At 41.2% G+C, this 17,621-nt stretch overlaps 1 protein-coding gene across 2 annotated transcripts in view; it reads right to left on the reverse strand.

The window, feature by feature from the left end:
• Positions 1–17,621, reverse strand: part of smpd3 (sphingomyelin phosphodiesterase 3) — a 76,090-nt gene that overhangs the window by 9,916 nt on the left and 48,553 nt on the right. For both annotated transcript variants that reach the window (XM_037767580.1, XM_037767579.1), the window contains 3 exons: positions 9,238–9,313; positions 3,846–4,007; positions 2,330–2,419 (listed from right to left, as the gene is read on the reverse strand). In XM_037767580.1, the coding sequence (XP_037623508.1) occupies positions 2,330–2,419; positions 3,846–4,007; positions 9,238–9,313 (328 nt within the window). The remainder of the gene's footprint in view (positions 1–2,329; positions 2,420–3,845; positions 4,008–9,237; positions 9,314–17,621) is intronic.

The following is a 17,621-nucleotide window of genomic DNA, read 5'->3' on the forward strand; positions in this document are numbered from 1 at the left end:
CTGAAATCTGGGTCATGTTTTGAACAATTGTCAGGACAAATATTCAGATAGACGAGCTGACTCTTCATCTCCACTGCATGTTTTTCGTTTGCAGCAGCAGCATACCTGCAAATATGGCCATTATGTTTTATTTCTGCACCGTGTTTATTGATCTAGTGTATGCTTTGCAATCCTCCCCCTCACTATCACGACCAGCTTCTTCCTTTGAGTACAGCTGATCTAAAAGTACACCTTGGCTTTTCTCGATGTGGCAAAGGAGGCGTCAGCAGACTTTGTTCTGAGAGCATTATACTGTATATCTCCGTCTTTATGGTCCTCAAACCACAATCCCCTGTCCTCAACCAGGGAAATATAACAGCCAGAGAGACACGAGCACTCAGAGATCCTTTTGACGAAGAGGATGTGAGGCTGGATGATGTGTTTAAAACGCCTCATATGAAGAGAGAAGCACTCTGAAGTTAACTCCAGTCAATTCACAAGTGTATGGGAGCTCTTATGAAAAGTAGGCGTCAGACGACAGACTGCTGCTGCTGCGTGTCTGCTGTGCTACTTTCAGCTCAGCTCAACATACATGAGATTCCCTCTTTCAGGTAGGTTAACATGACCTCAGTTTCTCTGTCCTCATATATTCTGGCATCACCAACAAGCTGCAGTATATGTGTGGAGAGAAAATAAATATTTTGTCCCCAACTTCTAAAATACATGGGAAGCCACAGCCACTGTACTTATTTGGTTTTTGGTTTTTAGTTTGTGGTTGACATTTTGACATGTTTAATGTGCAAACATGAACTCATCACCAAAAGAGCCCCGTCAGTTATGAATCAAGCCCCCAGGAAGAGCGCCGGTCATTGATGCCAATTTTTGTAGCGGCCAAATGGTGGTACTACAACTTCCGGGTCCGTCACGTGATGCCATTGAGCCCAAAAAGCCTTTTTTGCCATAGACTTACATTGGAAAAGAGATGTCTGTAACTCAGCGGCTAATGTTTTTTGAGGTAAATCAACTTCCCAGTACGAACACACTAATAGCCCTCATTAAAATCATTAGGTCCTACAAGTTGTAAAATGCACTAATAGCTGAATCCAGAGTTATTTCCCTTCCTCCGTTTATGTGAATGAGCCCTAGACCGAGGCTGGAGCGAGAGCTGGGAGGCGGAGTTAACAAGCCGGGACGACAGCGTGACGGCGGTGGCCGAGCGGACGCCACTGCGCCAGCTCCATGGGCCCAATGGATGCGGAAGATCTCCAGAAGATCCGGGTACATTTCCATTTGGAAGTCGAGCCATTTTGGCATCATGTGCCACTGAGCAACTTTCATAGGAATGACAGAGCCCCGCCTCCAACGCTGTATCCAGTTCTCTTTATACATCCATGCTATGAATGGAGAAGATTTTTGCTGAAGCCTTACAACTTCAAAACGTGCGATTTTACTTCCACGTCACTGCTTTTTAACTATTAAGAGGTCCCATGGGGCTAGCCATAATTCCCATGTGATCTGAATGCAGCACAAGCCCTGCAGGTGTACTTGGCTGGCTGGGTGGTCAGCATTAGAAGATTACTGCAGCTCTCAGAGTTCAGCGCATTTCATGAAATCTATGGACACACAGCCAGTACAATATGTGACAATAGCTGACAGCCTGGCTCTCTGTTGTATTCATTTAGGTCTAATCTTCTTTGGATAAGCTTTATGAAATGGGATGAGCTTTCTCCCCTTTCCTTTCTTTCTTTCATTCATTCATTCATTCTTCTTTTCTTGCCTCCTTCTTCCCCTCCTGTCTAACAGCAACCAAACGGGAGGTGCAGATCTGTTCCCCTGGCTCGCCGCGCAACACGTCCCTGCCCAAATAAATAAGCTCTTCTCTAAACGAGCCCTTTCACTCTGTCCTGCCCACACTGTCCCCGAAATACCGCTGGCCTAAATAACGCTTCACATCCAGACCAAAACCCTCCAGTCTTTACGTCACTAATGCCCATGTATCAGCACGCTGTACTGGGTGCATTTTAATTCACACAGAGGGTGCATCCTGATTTAGCCAGACAGAGCCTGTTTAGAGTATGCTCTGCTCGGCTCTTTGTGCACTGTATGGATCACCAGATTGTCTGAGCCACTGAGGTTATATGTGTATAGCCATACCTGCCTTTCATAATGTAATGTAACATCGCTTTTTGAGGATTAGTTTGTGGTGTTGATGTATATTTTCCTAAAGTTTTATCTGTGAATGCATGCCTGTATTAGATAGATTAGAACTACAGTATATGTGATGTGCCACGGTGACATGTGACTCTGCTTGTGTGTGTGTGTGTGTGTGTGTGTGTGTGTGTCTTGTTACCCAAAGCCCATGGTTTGTCCTCCCCTGGCCCCAGGCGACATGGGTCCTTGTATTGAGTAAAAAGTGCATGCTGCTGCTCTAGCTTGTCCTCTGAAAAAAACACAAGAGCACACATACAGTACAATTTTACACACAGTCACAGTTTTAGTCTAAACATTAAAAAGGAAACACATCCCTGAATCTTCTTTCTCAGTAATTACTACCTGGGAACAGGGAGTGCTAAGTAAGTAAGTGTGAATGACTGGGAAACCATATAATGTGGAGCATTGTTGTCTGGGTAAATTTAATATGTACTTCCACCTCCACAAAATTGCATGAATGAAATTAAATGAATGAAATGAAATGCATGATAGATTTATCTGATTGTTGGATTTCATGACGATCCAACATAGTCAGTAAGAATTCTCTATTTGATTGTATTAGAAATACACTGTCTTAATCCAAAGAAGTTGTAGTTTTGTTACCTAAACCTAAAGAAGTTGTAGTTTTTTTGCCTAAATCTAAAGAAGTTGTAGTTTTATTGCCTAAACCTAAAGAAGTTGTAGTTTTATTACCTAAACCTAAAGAAGTTGTAATTTTTTTACCTAAACCTAAAGAAGTTGTAGTTTTATTACCTAAACCTAAAGAAGTTGTAGTTTTATTGCCTAAACCTAAAGAAGTTGTAGTTTTATTACCTAAACCTAAATAAATTGTAGTTTTATTGCCTAAACCTAAAGAAGTTGTAGTTGTATTACCTAAACCTAAAGAAGTTGTAGTTTTATTACCTAAACCTAAAGAAGTTGTAGTTTTTTTACCTAAACCTAAAGAAGTTGTAGTTTTATTGCCTAAACCTAAAGAAGTTCTAGTTTTTTGCCTAAACCTAAAGAAGCCTTTTTGTTCATGTTCAAAACGTGACATTTCATTCAGTTTTACATGTTAGAATGTGTTGCTCTTAAGTTTAACTTTCACTTTTGCCATGTAGTAGGCCCCTAATGACCACGTCTATGGTGCCTATAGCGACTGATACGCCTATTTAATGGCCTGATAACAGTCAAATCGGGAGAAATGACGGTGAGGGTTGCCCTGAGCGATTACCTCTGCAGCGTACTCCTTCAGAACTGGACCAATTTCAATAATTTTTGTCCCCACTTAGACACAAAAACAATAATAGGAAAAATAGGGTCCAGGTTGAAAAATAACGAAGTTACCCTTTAATGTGTTACTGATGAGTCATGTGTTTCTACATTGTAGTTCACCTTCAAGCTTTTACCATTAATGGTACATGTATTAATATTTTATTAGTTTCCACTGTAAAAGCCCTGGCACCATGCAACTATCCTGTATCAGAGCTATAAGAGGTCTTACATATACTTTCATAAATTATACATTATGGACTCCCTGCTTCTAAGGTTTTATATGTTATCCGGGCGGAAGAGATATTGAGAGATGAAACCTCCATCATGTTGGTGTGTGAACTGATTGGCATGAAATAAAATAGTTAAAAAGTTCAGAATATTCAGCCCTGATAAATGCATACCTGAGGAGCAGTTATCAAAGTTGAGGTCTCCCAGGATGACATCGAAGGCCACCAGATCTTCCAGCACCTTCTCTCCTTCAGGTGGTTGGGATGTGGATTGGCGAAACTCAGCTCCCCACTGGAGCAACAGGTCCAGCTGCTCACAGCGTACAGATGCATCACCTGGTAGACAGTGCAGTGTGTGTGGGCGTATAGTAGTGAGAGGGAGGTAGCAGAGGAAAAAGAAGAGAGGAAGCAAATGAATACAAAATGTTTCCCATAAAGTCACCCAAGCATGTCTGAATGAAAGTGACCTGAACTGATCTACACCCGAGGGAGTAAGAGAGGATGGAGCAGATCTGGGTATTACCAAAGACCTCACAGCATATTCCGGTACTCAGTGATAAATTGTGAAACGAAAATATAATATACTACAATATGACACTTCAGGATGTGATACAATATGATATGATACAGTATATAATGATATATAGTACAACACAACAGGACAACGCAACAGAGCACAACAACCCAGCATAATGTCTCTGAAAGCTTTACAATTTGTACAACATACACAATCCCTATATCCCTAAACCCCTGATCTGGATTAGGCAAAACTCTACTAAACAACATAACGGATCAGTATATGACATGATATAATAATACCATATCACTGTCATACATACATATAATAACTGCTTTACATGCTATTACGCTTACTACACATTCCTGATATTCAAAGCTGCACTAGTCAATAGTTTTACATGAACAATGGCTCAAATGACTGTGTAATTAGAGACGGGTAGCTTGTAGTAACAAGCCAACAGAGAATTATCACCAAGTCTACAGAGCTGATTTGGATTTATGGCCCACAATTGGTTCATTATCACTCCTCTCATCAGTCTTGTTTACAGCAGAAACAGGCAGCAGTTCTCAGTGAAAAGTTGTGATGGTGAACATAGTGGAACATTTAGCATCTAAAGAGGCAGATATTCACCCCAGAAGTTGGTGGAGACCAAAGAAGAGCTAAAATGAGAGTGAATATCAGGATTTACTCCAAACAAATGGTAATTGCTTTGTGTCTGCTGGATGTGTAAAAATGTAACTGTTTGCTAATATATTATAATAATATAATAATGCACTAAAAAGTAATTTTTATAGCCCCTTTCTAGTCTTCTGACCACTCAAAGCGCGTTACACTACATGTCAACATTCACCCATTCACACACACATTCATACACTGATGGCAGAGGCTGCCATGAAAGGTGCCAACTTTGCCCATCAGGATCTAATCTAAATACTCATTCACACACCGATGGCTCAGCCTTCAGGAGCTATTTGGGGTTCAGTATCTTCCCCAAAGACACTTCTACAGCCGTAGAGTGCAGATCTCTGCCTGGTGTGTCTCCGTCTCCTCTCCCAAACAAAGAAGAGTTGTATCACACTCAATTGACCCTCACGGCCCCCTTACAAAAATTGTCAATTGGGATTTATTGATCTCTTGTCGTGCCTAACTTCAGTACGGATCATATCATATCAGGCATGGAATTAATCTGCAGATGCTCCGGTTCAAAATAAGACCAGACTTTTCTATGGATGTCAGTTTTTGAGCCATGACCATGACATGAAAATGTGGCCTGCAACAGAAAGGCTGGTTTTCAGCCTAACCGGAAATGCCTTTTGCTACTGAAGCAGTTGTTGATCACTTGCGGCCCCCACTGGTTGATTAAGAGAAGTGAGGACTCAGCAGTCAATGATGGTATGAAACTGTCAATAAAATATTTTTTTTCAAAAAGTGTGAATCACCGCAACCACCAGAGGTCCTTGAGCATACAGTCATAAATGAGCACAAAAAATATTAGACTGACGGGTCCAGTAGTATACGAGATTAGCCATGGACAGACAGACACGACTGAACGCATGATCTCCGATGACGCCTGATGGAGATAATAATAACTTTTAAGCTTTACAGCATGTTGCCCCCAAATGGCCAAAAAATAAATTAATGTAGGTTTGCTATGCGTTGCAGTGACATCATTTATAGTAATGAAGATCTTCTGTGGTATAGGGATCAGTGTTAATTTATTAATAAAGATATATTGGTTTATCATGTCTTTTTTCACCCAGAGCTAAATGTTAAGTTTCACAATATGCTGCCTATCATTCTTTTACTGCACATAGTTGATATGTATAAATGGTGTAGGCTACAGTCACATGTTATACCGTAAGTACAAACTGCACAAGACTGTCCCTGACTTTTTGTTTCTTTCCTTACTTAATCACAGTTATTTACTAAGCGTGTCTATTATGTTGCTAATATTAGTGGCATGATATCAAGTCACTTATGGTGTTATTTTGCATTGGCAGTGTGTTTTCTTCTGTCCACTCCTGCCAGGAAATCTGATAAATTGGAGTTGGAGAGAGAAAGGAGGAGGAGAATAGAGGGAGGCGGTAGGTGAGAGCGTGTGAGAGAGAAATAACAGCTGAATAGTGGAGAGTGTAAGAAACAAAGAGGTGTCAAGATACTGGTGGGTGAGTAGGTGGCTTTGGCTTTGATTACTCTCAGCTCCAGCTCGAGTACATGTGAAATGAAATGTTTCTTTTTTTTTTTTTTTTGTGTTACTGGATCACTTAGAGATAAATGAAGCTGGGGGCTGTGGGGGCGTGTTTGCTGTACATTTGCCTGTGTGTGTGTGTGTGTGTGTGTGTTTGTGTGTGTGTTTGTGTGTGTGTGTGTGTGTGTGTGTGTGTGCGTGTGTGTGCGCATGTTTGTTTGTTCCAGCTTGGCTTTCTGTGTGTGAAGACTTATGTGTGAGGGAAAACTTGGATGATGTTTATTTAAGAGATGAATAATAAAATAATTTATATATTTGTAACTCAACAAAAATCCTATTCTAATAAAGTGCCAAAGCAATAAGCATGATTAGTTATTTAGTCTAACTCCCGACGATCAAATGTGGCATAGCCTAACGGTTTTGTTCCAGAGGCTCCGCCAAATCCAAATGAGCAATGCCGCCTTCTTTTGTCCGTCACTCCATTGCTCTCAGCACTATAAAACTTTTGCATTAATGCAATTAATACATAAATTTAGGGATTTACAACCAAGAAGTTAAATGGCTGACAAAGTGTTATATACCAGTGGAAACAAATCATGATGTGTCACTTATACGGTGGAGCTTCGTGGTAAACATATTAATATAATTTCCCATCATAATGTGTGTTAATGGTTATATCGGGTTAGAAAAACATGTTCAAGCTGCTCAAACAGCACGGCTTCCATTATTTGCATCTTGCATCTATCTCTCTGTCTGAAGCTACGATGCCTGTGTGTTTCCTCCTGGGATGAACTCACAACAGCAACGGGTCTGATCGTTATTTCTCTTCCTGGCTGATAAAAAGACCAGCAGTGTGTTCCAATCCGCGTACTTCCGTACTTCCACTTATTATTTTGAGTGCATAAGTGCATTCACACTGTGAAGTACGGCAAAATACAGTGCACTCGAAGTACCCGGGCGTTGTACTCAAAACGTTCAAATTTTTGAGTGTGGAAAGCTGGACACTTTTCACACTCAATTGTCGCCATCTTGGCTACGTAGCGGAAGGGGCGTGACCACGTCCACTATTCAAACATGTGAAAATGGTGGCAGATGATGCAGGAGCTTTTGCAGTGCTGAACAACGTGCCTTATAGATGTTGGTTATAACGTTTCACGTCTACTCATTTGCTTTCATTTTCTGTGTATTCTTGATCAACAAAGCAGGCAGATATTTTGGCGGGTAGTGGATGGGTAAAACCTGAAGGAGGCAGCAGTGCAACACAAAGGATGCCAGCTGCCGTAAAACCCCAAAGAAGAAGAAGATATTTTGGCGTGTATCGAGCCGCGGTGAAATGTTGCGATCGGCATTTCCGGTCAGTGCGCCGCAGAGTATTCGATTTGAGACGACCCTACCCCGTTGAAATTCACGCACTACTCAGGCAAGTACAGAGTGCACACAGTGCACTACATTGAAGTGTACTTCTGGAAGTACGTGGATTGGAACACACTGCAGGAGTCGCTGGATAAAACACATCAGGTCAGATAACGTTTCATCTGTACGTGGAACATAGCTAAGTTAGCTAGCTAGCTAGTGTTGGTGACGTTTATTGTCCGAGATGAGAGATGTAGTTCACTGAGCAGTTTCACACTAAACAAAATGATACTACGACAAACATACAACAAACTGAGACTTTCTTGACTTGCAAAATTATGTTTTGAATTGACAAACATCATATGTGTGATTCATGGCGCAATTCAAACTGGATCAAAAAAATATTTGTCTCTCGTTGCTGACTACCATACATATGATTACCGGAATAAGGCCCCATAGGGTCCACCTTAAGGGCCTCTCTTCCTCTCTCTATATGGTTTTCTGATATACTTAATTACTTTTGTGTAATTATTTACAGATCAAAATAAATTCTAATTTCAAAAACTGTAAAACGCACATTGATGAAATCCTTACTATACTGATGCTACTACCAGAACTCTGTCAAGTAAAGCTTTTACACACCTGAGTGCTGTCATTACGACAGGTGCGTAGGAGGAGAACAGCATGCAAAAATATAGCAATGCCTGACTGACACACTGCACTTGCAAATCAAAATAAAGGGTTTACCCCTGCAGTCAGTGTAGTATTAAGTTCACTATTTGTTCTGTATATTTAGTCGATCACACTGCATCATGCATCTTGCCTTCAAGCAGGAAAAATTACTAATATACAACTCCTTCCTCTCAGAAAAGAATCAGGTCTCTGTGCGCCTCCCCCCTTTTTGCTCCCTGTCTCCCCCCCCAACCCCTTGAAGGCTTTATGTTTGATGTATCTTTAGAAACAGCCCTGGCGCTGCTATATTTAGACCATAGAGAAGCGTAGGAGGAGCTCAGAATAGCAGGCTAAAGGGGGAGATGTGTCTTTGGTAAAAAATGAGGGAGGCATCGACCGGAGGCTTTAAATAGGGCTGTGACGCCGTAAACAGCTTGAGCCAGTCGCCATGGGAACAGCAGGAGGAGGCACGCAGAGGTTTTGATGCGCCCATTTATCTAGCTATCTGGACATACAAACACACACATGCAGGGCTGTGTGTTGAGCTGGATGGTTGTACTATCTGGCTGTTCAAAAGAGAGACAATCATAAAGACACACACACACACACACACACGCACACGCTCACACACACACACACACACACACACACACACACACACACACACACACACACACGCGCACACACACACACACACACACACACACACACAGAGTTGAGATGTTGTGTGCAATGTCTTGGAAATCCCATAAATACATTCATGTGTGCATTTACTTGTGTTTATGTGTGTGTTTGGGAGACATAAAGAGAGATTGGAAAACATGTAACTGTACCTTCTATGGCGTGGAGGTGCGTACATGTGAGATATCCCACAACCCTTTGCTCCTGATGGGAGGTGCCCACGTGAACCTGCAGGGAACCAGAGACAAACGTGACATGATGTTACTCCGCCGAGTTGAAACAAGCAATATCAAAGCCCCCTGAACAACTGTGTGTTTGCGTATGTAAAGCATGTCAGGTAACAGCAACACCGATTAGATCATACAACTGACTCATTAACAGCTGTCATTTCATCGCAGCAGTCGGGGTTAGTGCTACATAACGGCAGTGGGGCAAGAAAATGAATGAAAAACATGTGGCATCTTATGAAAATATACAGAGTCATGTTGCATTCACCAAAAAAAAAAACTGAGGTAATTATTTAATACAATTAGGACTTCTGTATCGTACCAGCTCATAATTAGCAGATGTGTATCTCATAATCACAAGACAATTATCTCATAATTACAAGGTCCATCGCAATGATGGATTACGTATTATGTTATCTCATAAACAGTAACTCAGTACATTTACTCATGTACAATGTTGAGTTTTTTTTAAATGCCTGCAGTGGTCAAAACATGTTGGCTTTTTTATGATTCCCGCCACATAAAGGCTTTTCAATATTTCCTTCCTTGTTGTTACTTTTTCTAATATTTTGGACCCGACGCGTTTTCGATCTATGGTTGAGTGTACAGAGCAACCAGTCATCTCTCTTTCCTACAATTTTGAGGTACTTGTACTTTACTTGAGTATTTCCATTTTATGCCACTACTCCACTAAATCTCAGAGGTAAATATTGTACTTCTTACTCCACTGCATTCATTTAATACCTTTAGTTCAAAATCTGTTCAACAAATCAATATAGTGCAGCAGGAATGAGTCCTAAACCCAGAAATGAGTTGGCATTTTTTGCATTTGTTTTATGACCCATACTGCAGCCAGCCACCAGGTTGGCCAATCAATCAATATGTTTTGGCTTCACTTTCGGGGAGCTGTCATGTCGTCCATCTTTATATACAGTCTATGGTGGGTAGAGGGTGCATGTGTAGGTGCGGCGCTGTCCATAGTACTGAAATGGAGCAGAGTGTTCGATAGACAGGACAAGGTTTCCTAGTTCAGCTTCCGAGCCTGCTTGCTTTTTGTGGTTGTAAAGAGAGAGAGAGAGAGAGAGAGAGAGAGAGAGAGAGAGAGAGAGAGAGAGAGAGAGAGAGAGAGAGAGCTGAAAGCCGCAAATAGCTGTCTCTAGTGCCATTGCTCATAAATTCAAAATCTGATTAATAAATGTATTCTTTGATTTTGAAACAGCAGCCTTATGCTATTGCTATTTCTGAGGCTATTGCATGGTTAAATCAATGCATTTGTTTTATGGAAAAAACTGACCCGTCGCAATTTTCAACAGCCCCCTTAGTCACTTCACCCTGGGTGTCAGCCTTGAAATTATGCCCCCCCTTGTTCAGATGTGTTCTGCTTCTCAATGTCGCCCACATAATGATCAGCAGTAAAACCACTCGGTGCCATTGTTTTCCTATGGGAAGTGAGGTCGTGCCCAACAGATGCCACACAAAGTTCAACTTTGACCTTGGTTGCTGCTGACATTTAAAAGCATAACCAATGAAATAACAGCTGTAGTCAGTGACGTAGCCACTTTCCGATGACGTATACCTGTGCTGCCCTTTGCCTATGCAAGTGTCTGCAATATGCTCGGCACCCTACTCGCAGTGAGCGAAGAGCAAATTTCTTATCATCCGAATGCAGCTTTAGTGATAAGAACAAAAATGTTTAAAGCAGTAGTGGGTAGAAATGGAGCAAATATGATTAGAAAAATTTATTTTTATAAAACGGTCGCTATATCCTGACAGTAGTGCATGAGACAGGTAAGCTGAAAAAAAATCATGTTCCTCTGTGTCCTCTGGTGCTCCTAATGGCATCTGCAAAGATTTCACAGGCAGACCGGAGGAAAACAAGCAGTCAGAGCTGATCTTGAGTCTGCCGTCCACCTGCCGTCTATGAGAGCCGGCTGTCAATCAATTATGAATCAATATTCTGTTACTGTAATGCCTATTTCTCTCCTCAACTGTTTTCTGATTCATCTTGTAGTGTAGTGTTTAGCTGTAAAACGAGAAAGTTTGTGACCCGGCAGACATGTTGAGATCTGTTGAGGAAATACCAAGCACCGCCCCCCAGCTAGAGCACAGCCAATAGGAACGCTCTCTCTCTGAAATGAACTGTCATTGGTCAAAGTCTCCCATCATGGGCTAGAAAGCCTGAAAACAGAGCCATGAGGAGGTGCAGAAGTCTAGTTTTCTATATATGCTGAAAGGTTATTATGGAATTTTTGCCCAATGATGCCAAAACTATACTGCCTACCCACTTTAAAGGCTTTATTCTGGATTGCTGGTATACACGAGCCTATTATCGTGCTAATAGGAAATAAGTAGCATTGCTTACATATTTCCTACATAAAATATGTATTTGCTCATTATTTGAAAGAAAAAAAATGTTTGATCTCCCCCCCTGACATTTGTGGTATTGATATTTTACGCTACATTATTAATGGTCTGCCATGGTCCCAAGGGGCATGGAACATCATTTATCAGCAGGGAAAAAATGTCAGCTATGGATCACTGTAAACAAAAGGCAAAATGGATGTACAACTCTTCTCCACCAAAACCATCTGCGACAACTTATTTTTCTATCATTGCCAGTTTCTTCGAATAACTCTCCAATGAAAGACTTAAATGAAGATGTGTTGGAGTGAGTTTAAATTCTCAGGGAAACAAAACTAAGTGAAGTGAAGAGCGAGTAGATGGAAAATGTCATTTGTTTGGAGTGCACATTCTTATGAAATGTCAAATTGCGCTGTTGAAAAGAGTGAACGATGTGGGCGAGCTAAACAGAGAGCTTAAGATTTTATCTTTTCAACATGTTCCTGTACACTTTATACATTTTTCAGTACTTCTTCGTGCCCTCAATCTTCTCCGTTCCCTGAGCAACAGAGTCTGAGCAAAGCTGAAATAAATTGAACATCACTCGAGATTTAATCAGACACCTTTAGCATACCAGTGTTGACAAGTCCTTCAGCTGCACAGAAACAAGACACTGAGGACGGTGGAGGCTGGCAGCTCTGAAGTGCCGGTGGGTGGATGCAGACTGAGGAGGAGGAGGAGGAATAAAGGGTTGCAAAGAAAGGGAGATGGTGATTGTGGGGTGGTTAGTTTGAAGTGGGAAGGCGTCTGAGTGGAGCGGATCTATAACAAGACCGAATAAACCCTGCTAGAGGCCAGCTTGGACAGTAGTATTGTACGAGGTAAACTGATGTAGCTCCATTCTCATAATCATAGCGGGATATTTGTAAAACCATAGAATTAGTGTGACATAATTTGAGTAACAATCGACGCTGCAAAATTTGTATATATGCATAAAAAAGACTATTTCTAGTTGCAACACAATAGTAATTTGCTGTTCATCCAGTCAATGAAAGCTTCTACATCTGCTGTTCTAAAAGCTTGCGGTCTGTCGAGGTTTTTGCCAGGAATAATCCTCTGGCCAACTTTCACATTTCTGTGTTATTTATTTATTTTTGGTATTTGATAGGAGAACAGCTGGCCTTTTTGTGAGTGGACTTTTGCATGTTTTCCCTGTGTCTGCATAAGTGTTCCAGTTGGCTACCAGAGTCCAAAGCCATACAGGTTAGGTGAACTGCTGACTTTAAATTTCACAGTATAGTGTTAAAGGGAAAGTGGGTAGGATTTGGCGGCATCTAGCGGCGAGGCTGCAGATTGCAACCAACTGAAAACCCCTTCTCCAACACCCATCCCTTTCCAAGCGTGTCGGAGAATTACGGCGGCTTTCAGGTAACATTAAAACATGAAATGCTCTTACTAGCCAGTTTGATTTGTCCGTTCTGGGCTACTGTAGAAACATGGCGGACTCTGTGGAGAGGACCCGCTCCCTATGTAGATATAAACGGCTCATTCTAAGCTAACAGAACACGACTCTTATTTTCAGGTGGTTATACACTAATAAAAATATAGTTATTAATATTGTATTTAATTTCTGCTAATAGATCCCCCAAAATACTGTCCCTTTAATGTGTGAATGGTTGTCTGTAAATATGTGTTAGCCCTGTGATAGAGAGATGATCTGTCCAATGTAGCCTAAACCACCCTGAACAGAATTAAAGTGGCAGTAGGCAGAATTTTTTGTATTCCATAATAACCTTTCAGCATATTGTAATTCAAGTGTTCTGAGAGAAAACTAGACTTCTGCACCTCCTCATGGCTCTGTTTTCAGGCTTTAATAAAATCTAGCCTGTGATGGGAGACTTTGGCCAATCAAGTCATTTCAGAGAGAGCGATCTTATTGGCTGTGCTCCGGCTGGTGGGCGGTGCTTGGTATTTCCTAAACTTATCTCAACATGGCTGCCGGGTCACAAACTTTCTCATTTTACAGCTAAACAGTACACTACAAGATGTTCCTGAAAACATGTGAGGAGAGAAATAGGCATTACAGTAACAGAATATTGATTCATATTTGATCAGCTCTGCCTAGTTTGAACGTTTCATCAGAGTTCGCGATGCTGGCTCTCATAGATGGTAGCTGGACGGCAGACTCCAGATCAGCTCTGATTGGTTGTTTTCCTCCGGTCAGTGAAATCTTGCAGATGCCATTAGGAGCACCAGAGGACACAGAGGAACATGATTTTTTTCAGATTACCTGTCTAATGCACTACTGTCAGGATATAGTGACGTTTTATAAAAATAACTTGTTTTAATCATATTTGCTCCATTCTCTCGCCTACTGCTGCTTTAAGTTGTTATAGAAAACAAGTAAACAAACAGTTGCCTATTTATAAGTGAAGCAGACACGGAGCAACATCTCCACCAACTCCTGGGGGAAATATTTAGCATTACTGGCTAATTGTTCCACTATGTTCACCATCCAGGGGCTATCTTTGTCTGTCTATCACGATTTTTTTTTTTTTAAATGTTATTTTTTTGGGGGCATTTTTTTAAGCATTTTTTTATTGATAGGACAGTGTTGAAAGGGGGAGAGAGAGAATTGACATGCGGAAAGGACCACAGACCGGATTCGAACCCGGGTCCACCGCTGCAAGGGACAGAGCCTTGGCGATACATGGGCGCTCGCTCTACCGACTGAGCTAACCAGCCGCCCTATCACGATTTTTTACTGAAATCAGCTGCCTGCTGCTATTGGAAACTAGGTTGAAGACTGAGACTGAGACTCTATCTGAGCACTATGGTTGACCCTTAAAATCTGCTGAAGAGTTGTATCTTCATATGGTCACAGCTTGCCCACATTACAGTGATGAAGCTGGTGAGTAAAATGTTAAAACTGAGCTGGTCAGTCAAAATACAAATATTAGAACGAGTTTGTGAAAACAAGCAAACAGGAACTTCCCTTTAAAGTATGAGTACTCGCTTAAAGGTTCAGCTTGTAGGTTTCGGCGGCATCTAGCGGCGAGGTTGCGGATTGCAACAAACTGAAACTTCTCCCGTGCGTGCCAAGTGTGTAGGACAACTATGGTGGCCGACGTGAAAAACACAAATGGCCCTATCTAGGGCCAGTGTTTAGTTTGTCCATTCTGGGCTACTGTAGAAACATGGCGGTGCAACATAGCGGACTCCGTGAAGAGATCTCTCTCCCTATGTAGATATAAACGGCTCATTCTAAGGTAATGAAAACACAACGATTCTTATTTTCAGGTGATTATACACTAAAGAAAACATACTTATTAATATTATATTCCAAGTTCTTCCAATAAATCCCCTCAAATGCTACACACTGTTCCTTTAAGGTAGAGTTAATTTATCTAACTACTGTGATTGTTGTCTGCTCACTAGTCCTTAACTTCCCTGTTTACCTCCACTGACTTCTTCACAGTGACTTAAAAACATGCTCGTTGTGTGACGCTCTCATTCCGTCACATCAACACGCATAATTTGCGATCAATTAATGTCTAACTGTAATGAAGAACAAAGTCAGCATGTACCTCTCTGGTGATTTAGCCATGGTGTTAAAGCACCCCGCTGAGGACAGGACTTTTATTTAGACAAATGGAGACTGATTGGCAATAATGGGATGGCTGTTTTGGCTTGGGATCTGTGCGGAGCTCCTAATGAAAAATCCTAAAAGCCACAATAAAGCATTAGTCTAATTAGCTTCACTTTAATACCAAACACAAAGCTCACATTGTAGACTGAAGAACAATAAATACACTTTACAGCAAAGGCCGTACACTTCCCTCCGAAGATTTGGGCACTAATTCAAATTCTCTTAATGGAATGAATGTTTTGGAGAACGGGTGGTGCTAGAAGAGCAGAATAGACTCCAATTTTGTTAAATGCACTCTCAGATGGTACATTCGCTTTTCTAATAATGTTGCATAAGATGTGAGTAAATGGAAATGCGTGAGACTGTGTTGGTTTGCTGATAACAGCTGACCCAGGCGGACACTATAAACCTGTAGTGTATACTTTATTACCTCCGCCAAGGCCGAGGGCCTAGGAAGGAGGTTATGTGCTCACCGGCATTGGTTTGTTGGTTTGTTGGTTTGTTGGTTTGTTGGTTTGTCCGTTTGGAGGATAACTCCAAAAGTTCACGATGTATTTGAATGACTTTTTTTGGAGGGGTGGGGTGTGGCACAATGAACAATCCGTTAGATTTTGGTGGCGATCCGGATCATGATCTGGCTTCAGGAATCTTTTACATGCAATGTACATGAAACCTGCCTTGGCGGAGGTCTCCGCTCTCCGAGTGCACTTCTAGTTTTCCATATTTCCATACATAATAAAGATCACAGCTTTAGTAATTCATATTTAAAGGAATGGTTTGACATTTTGGGAAATACAGTTATTGCTTTCTTACAGAGATTTAGATGGGAAGATTGATGTATAGGAATATAAATGATAGATATGAAGCTACAGCCAGGAGGTTAGCTTAGCTTAGCATAAAGAAATGAGAGTGCCAACATGTTCAATCCACAAATGTTAGCAGGAGCCTTCTCAGCCTAATTTAATTATGTGTTGGAATTGTAAAAGTAATATTAAAACCCATATTTGTCTCTATTACATGACATTTATACCTTCATTGCTTTTTATTTCTCAGTTTGGGTAAATCTCACCACAAGGATCACCTTATCTTTTCTTTTTTCCCTCATCTCTCCAACTCTGCCCTCATTTTTTCCCCTTTCTGTTGCTCCTTCTCTCCCTCTTCCTTCCCCTCTGCTCTTCTCTAGATCTGTATTAAAATTTCAGGGGCTTATATATGCTTCAATAGGTGTGTGTGCACTCTGAAACTGACAAGAGGCCTGAGGGGATTCTTATGTGTGTTTATCCCCTTAAAACTCCGACGGCCCTATTCTGTCTTTCGGAGGTTGTAGCGGGCTCATGTCATGCTAGCTTGTCGGGAAGATCGCTAAATAACACTACGAGGTTATGCTAAATTTTGGTGGGGAAAAACTGGCATGGCCATTTTCTCGTGGGTTCTATGGGTACCCACGAGTCTCCCCTTTACAGACATGCCCACTTTATGAGAATCACATGCAGTTTCTCGCATGCAGTACAAATGTGTTATTTTCACCAATACTAAAATGGTGTATTTGAATATTTCTGTACACTGGGGTCCCCAAACAGTCTTGGAATTATATAAACAGCCTCATGAAACGTTACAGCCACAAACTAGAGACCTAGAGCATTCAGAGGATGGATGGCTTTACTAGGTTGATTGACAATAAGGGGGTTTCTGAGCAGTTTACACAACACAAGTGCTCGCCATCCAGTCGCCGAAAGAGCAATTCTTGCAGAAATCTCCAAATGTCAAAAGTTTTTGATCCCAAATCACAGCATGGCTTTTTCTATGGTGTTTCTCAAGGTCTTGGTGTCTTAATGTGGTATTTTGGAGGGATTACTGATCATTGTTTATCAATTCTCGAGTGGTAACAAATGGTTAAATTTAGCACCAAATCTGTGTAACAATCAACCCCCAAATTGCTGCAACAACTTATGAGACATAACAGAGCATGGGAATAACAACTCTCATATGATCATGTTCTAAGCCCTGATACAATTTCACAATTTTATTTTGTCAATGGTCTATGCAAAAGATGAAGTATAGATGATGCCAACGGCAATTGGAGTTCTGTGTAGGGACGGAGAAGAGCTTGACTAGAAGCAATTTATGCTGAAATTAACTGCATGTCTTTAAAAATAAAACAGAGTCAGAATGCAGGGTATGAGATGATAAAACTTTGAAAGACTTCCTCTCATTACAGGGGCATTGAGACAGAACTGAGCGGAACTGAAACGAGCTGTGAGGCGATTTCACACTGGAAGCCGACCAAACCAAGCTGAGTTATAAAAGCCTGATTATGAAA

The sequence above is a fragment of the Sebastes umbrosus genome, chromosome 4, assembly GCF_015220745.1.
Source record: "Sebastes umbrosus isolate fSebUmb1 chromosome 4, fSebUmb1.pri, whole genome shotgun sequence".
Lineage (NCBI taxonomy): Eukaryota > Metazoa > Chordata > Actinopteri > Perciformes > Sebastidae > Sebastes > Sebastes umbrosus.